A 5,621-nucleotide genomic window follows, 5' to 3' on the forward strand; every position below is an offset into this window, starting at 1 on the left:
TGCAAGGAGGTGATGACAAATTTTATACAGTCCAATAGGAAACAAAAGTAAGACAAAGTCAAGACAATGTACAGGGGCTAATGTTGTCTTGAAGGAGTGAAAATGCCACTAGTTTGCTAACAATAGTAACATATTGAAACCATTGATTCCCAAGCCTGATTTATTAATTCTGCAAAATTGCAGATTGTTTCATTTTTTTTCTCTGCAGTCTTGAAAATCCTTCTGCAAATTGCAGATTGCAGACGGGTATTTCGAACACTGATGTATTTTCCAATAATTATGTTTAAACCATACCACAGGTATGGTTTGAAATATCTTCCTTTTTCTGATTTTTTGGGCCAAATGACCTGAAATTTGGCACAAGGGTAGAGTGGACCAAAGCCCACAGGCATGTGTTTTTCATTTTTTCATAACTGCAATCAAAATGACTTTATTGAGTTTTTTAGACCAACAATGTATATTTCACCCACTCCCAGAAAAGGTCATGTAAATTTCGGGCAAGTGAAAAGTTGGTTCGGACAAGTAAATTTTTCAATGTTCATGCCCGATAGGACAAGTGAACCGATAGGAAAGGTGAATTTTAGAAAACTTGTTCAACCCTGTGCCCATGGGGGTTGACTTTTTTAAAATTCAATTTGGAACAGTCCATTTTTGCATGGGGTTGGAATACACTGTATCCTATTTACTTGCAAGTATTGCCTGTCTATATACATGTAGCTAATTGTGTCTTTTTTTAAAGAAACCTAGGAAACTAAATGTTATCATTCACAGAAGTTTCTTGTTTCAAGCTCACAAACTATTTGTTTGATGATAGATTACATCATGTTTTCTAATCTTGGGATTTTGTCTTTCCCTGTTCTCATGTGAAGTTAATTTTCATAAAATGATACAGTTTCTCCATATAAAGCATGTGTTTTTAACTTGGCTGATGACAGGAAGAGCAGAAGAACTTCTGTGTTGGACAAGGTTCATTTGTCATGTTTTCTTCATAAGTGTTGAGGTTTTATCTTTTGTTTTCAGTGTAGATTAGTCACTGAACATTAAAGCTTTTATCCTGTCAAAGAAATCCCTTACACGTTGTAGCTTGTCCATTATTGTCTTGTACAGCTTAGTGTTTTTGAAGGATCGATTAGTGGCTTCCTGTCTTGCCATCTCCTCCAATTCTTCAATATCAAATTCACTGACGTCTTGTACTACTGGTATGACAACCTCTACTTCAGTGGTTATTGCAATTGGATGATTCTCCAGCACATTTTGACATTCATTTTCTGCAGGACTGTTTGAACCCGTAGCATCCTGTGGTGTGGAACCTGTAGCTCTCTCATTGTCGAGTTCTTGACGTTGACCTGTATGTGTTGCTTGCTTGGGAAATGACAAGGCTGCTGTTTGCTCTGTAGCACGGTTTGGTCTGTTGCTTTTATTTGTGAATTCTTCAGACTCATTAGAACATCTGAGAGCCTGGACACTGGGACGATGTTGCATTACACGTTCCTCCAGCAACTCTTGCCTGATTTTTTCTTTCTCATGTTGTCCCTCTGCAAAGATGACGTCCTTGAACGGAATCTTAGCTTGTTCTCCAATAGTATCCTCTACCAGCTTGACAAGCTCAGCAACCTGCATTCTTTTCAGGGTTTCATCTTCTGTTACATTGTTGAAGGCAACATACCTTTGTCCACAATCCTTCAACAGTTCTCTGAACTTTTCTGGGGCTGTTTCGATGTATTTCTTTACATCACCCTTAAAAATATCATCTGAATCAATTTCATCTTTATGGCTGAGCACAATCACAACATACTGCATGAAGTTTTTACCGAATAACTCTTTAAGCATTGCTATGGCATCAATCTCTTCTTGGGTGAATCTTGAAAGTCTTACTACCAGTAAGAGCGCATGAAGACCTTCTGATAGAATCGTTGCCATTCTGGCAATCTCTTCACCAACCACCTCTGGATCGGCAGATGTGTCACAGATCCCAGGTGTGTCGACCACAGCTATCTTCCGATCAGTTTTTTGCCGTCTTGTGTAGGCACTTTTGGTAGTTTCTGAGGATGCTGAACAGGTCACTCTGAACTCTTTACTGCCCACAATGGTGTTTGCTGTGCTGCTCTTGCCAACCCCTGTCTTTCCAATCACTGCCATCCTTAACTCATCACCAGGGGGGATCTGACATGTGGGAGACAGGTCTTCTTTCGTGTACCTTCCATTGTTTTTAATGTCTTGTGCAGCTGTAATAAGTTGCTTGATGGCCTTAGTGTTTGCTTTTTCATACTTGTTGTCAAAGGCTGTAATGCTTACACTTCTTTGCAGGATGAACCTCAATGATTCAGGAAGATCTTGACAGTACTTCTTGATTGAATCCTGTGTGGTCCCAGTCACAGCAATCAACAGATGATGAAACAGTCGGTCACCGAACATCCTATGGAGGGACTGGAAAGCCTTTTTCTCCATTTTTGCTATGTTTTGAGACATCCTGTCTGGCCAGACCAAAATAATGGCATCAAAACCTTCAGGGCATTCGTGAACTGCCTTCTCCAGTTGATCAAATTCTGATTCAGTCATTTCTTCAGAGGCCCCTGGTGTATCTGTTACGCCAATGACAAACTCCAGGTCATCACACCATGGTGGTTTGTAGACAGTATTTTCTGTTTGACACTTTTGTGTTCCACTTTGGGAAACAACAAAGACATGCTCTCCCACAATGGTATTAGCTGTGCTGCTCTTCCCATTGCCCTTGCATCCAATCAACAAGAGGTTTAGGTCTTCACTTCTAACCTCAGCCTGGATTTGATGTTTGATTGTGACCTGCAGTCTCTGTGTTGGCAACTGTTGTGTTGCTTTGAAGAACTGCTCAATCTGGTTGTCTTTGGCTTCCTTCATTGTTTTGTTCTCAAAGGCTACTATTCTGTGTGCACACTTGTGAATTATGTCTTTCATTGCATCAGGAAGATCTTGTTGGAAATCAGCCATGGCCTCCTGTTCCATGTGTGTCACGATAATCATGAGATGCTGGTATAGATTATCACCAAATATTTGATGGAGTGATTGAAACGCTGCAACTTCATCATCTATTTATTCTGTTCGCCCATTGGTCCGATAGGGATGACGTCACTTCCGGTTACCAGGTATATATAGAGGTGCACACCTGAGCACAACGTGCATGCTGCCAGATTCCCCGACCACGTCTGGGTCCACACTCCACCGGCACCGCCGAAGCAAACATGTCCAAGCTGAAGATGCCGACAGGAGGTTTGCGTTAGTTCCAGCGCCCAGAGACGGTCGGTCTGGGACGCCGAAGGGACCTCGAGGGTTTAGCGGTATCGCCGGGTCGGTGTACGGGGGACGTTGCTTGGTCCCCCGGAAGGTTTGACGAGATATTCTGTGTTCTCTCGTGTTTCAATTACCGTGTGTGCTTTCAGGAGTGCAGAGCTACATGTACCGTCCTTGTTCTTGCTGTGCTGGATGCCTGGAATTTCTAAGGGCCGGCTGTTTGTTCTAACATTTGCATTTCTATCGCGTATTCATATGTATGAGCTCTTAGCGGCTCGAGGATGGCCGCCTTACACCATTTTTTCGTTTTACAGCTTCAATCCTTTTTTCTAGGCCGGGTCGAGTTTAGGACGTTTTTAATTCACGCTGGCGTTCTGTTCTGCGTGGAGCTGAGTGATTCTTGTGTGGTTTCGTGACTTTGTGTATGTTTTTAGCAGCGTTCGACAGCCACATCCAAGCAGATAGTTGGTGCCCACGTGGCAAGCCGGTGGTTCTCTGAAATTCATTTGTCGCCATGTTTTTTGCATCCTTTCTCTCCTCTGCAAAGGAAACCTGTGTGTGCTGGCTTTTAATGCCGAGGTGTGGAGCAGAACGAGAGTTTCCAGATTTTATGTCATTTTCTGTTTTTCGTGAATTTTTTTCAGGCAGGAACAGAGAAAGACGATGGCTTGGTCCAGGAGGCTGTGTTGGGGTTTTCTGCTACCATCTGTTTTAGTTTGCATGTGTATGAGTGCGTACCTGTAAGGCGTGGTGTTTGAGTTGTGGACACGCGTGGCCCAGATAACCTCCCGTAACGCGGCTCGCTCGCATGTGGAGGCTGGGCGGTGTGAAGATGCGTATGTCTGTAGACTTGTCTGTCTGGGACCGGACCTGTTGCCGGGCGCCCGTCCCTTCCCATTGTCTCATGGTTCACGTGTTGTTCATGCAGGTTTGACGCTCTCCCCCTCCAACAACAGGGACGCGCGGGAAACATCACCACCCAGCGCCGGCACAAGCCACCATCAACCTCGCCAGATGTGCGGCCCGATAGGACCCGTTGGTGGCCTGCACAAGCTTTAGCAGCAGAGAGGGCTCAAGACGCGCCAGGAAACCTGTTAGCCGAACAGTTAGGCTGTGATGTTTTATGTTGTGAACCATGTTCTTTGTGCTGAATATAGTGCTACAAGGGACAGTGGTCAGAGGATCAGGGTCGACTGGCGCTCCGGTCCCCGACACCGCCCAGCCCCTGCCGGTCAGCTAACCCCGCCGACTGCTCAAGGAACTGTAAGTCATTTTCCCCCTACTTTTCGTGATAGATTTTGACATGTCGTTTTCCAGTGCGATGGGGTGCCGCGGGATGCTGGATGGATAGGAACTAATCGAGTAACCCTGTTTTGAGATTGGTCTGACCAAGAACGTCTTTGGTCTGACGCCGTTTTTAGCACGGCAAGATATCATTCAGTGCGATGGGATTCCGCGGTAAGCTGAATGACCCAAAAAAAAAAAAAAAAAGGTGCAGTTTTTCTTCAGCTCGGTGTGACGTTTCCAGTGCGAAGGGTTTCCGCGGAATGCTGGACGATCCGAGAAATTGTGTTCTTTTTTTTTTTTCCTTTTTCGTGATTTGTTGTGATATCATCCAGTGCGAAGGGGTTCCGCGGAAAGCTGGATTCTTGGAAAACCCTAAAAGTTGTGTACGCTCTTGTTTGACATTTGGCGATTTTATCCAGCGCGACGGGGTTCCGCGGAAGGCTGGATAACATGCTATGCGGGAGTGTGTAAGGACTTGGTCCGGACTGAGGCTTGGTTATAGTGTTTGTGGGACACGGGCATAAGGAATGGAGTGAGCAATATGTTTTGCGTTTTTTGAAATTGTGCGCATAGGATCTTGTTGTTTTTCGGAACATTGCGGATTTTGCCAGATGCACTAGAGAGCTCCCTTTATGGGACATCAGAAGGGCGTGGTTCCCATAGTCGCCGAGAAGATAGGATAGCATTCGAAGAATTTTCATTCCTTCCTGTTTTCGCTCAACTTTTGTACGTGGAGAAATTTAGATCGGTATTCTCGGCGTTGATTTTCCCTCAGTTTTCGAAGCGCGCGCTGCGGCCGATTAGAGTGGGTAAGCGTTGTTTTGACGAAGTTCAGAGAAGAACATGATGAAGTGTGGGGGACAAGTCGAGAGATATAAGCAAGGGATTGGATGGGTAAGGAGAGAGGAAAGGCGAGAGAGTGATGATAAGGACGGGAAGACGGGATGAAGATAGGGAGTGATTTTTAACAGTATTCAGGAAGAGGAAAGGAGCGAATAGATACCTCTGGAAAGTATCATAGTAGGGAGGCGACGAAGTGAAAGCAATTGAATGCCGGGAATAGGTAG

The 5,621-nt window shown here is 44.7% G+C and overlaps 2 protein-coding genes across 2 annotated transcripts in view; one reads left to right on the forward strand and one right to left on the reverse strand.

Moving 5' to 3' along the window:
- Positions 1-5,621, forward strand: part of LOC118413251 (Fanconi anemia group I protein-like) — a 52,943-nt gene that overhangs the window by 17,786 nt on the left and 29,536 nt on the right. The window lies entirely within an intron of this gene.
- Positions 691-4,432, reverse strand: LOC118413252 (GTPase IMAP family member 8-like). The gene has a single exon (XM_035816496.1). The coding sequence runs from the start codon at positions 2,998-3,000 to the stop codon at positions 1,027-1,029; it is 1,974 nt and encodes a 657-aa protein (XP_035672389.1). The 5' UTR covers positions 3,001-4,432; the 3' UTR covers positions 691-1,026.

This window comes from Branchiostoma floridae, chromosome 4 (genome assembly GCF_000003815.2).
Source record: "Branchiostoma floridae strain S238N-H82 chromosome 4, Bfl_VNyyK, whole genome shotgun sequence".
NCBI classification, from domain to species: Eukaryota; Metazoa; Chordata; class Leptocardii; order Amphioxiformes; family Branchiostomatidae; genus Branchiostoma; species Branchiostoma floridae.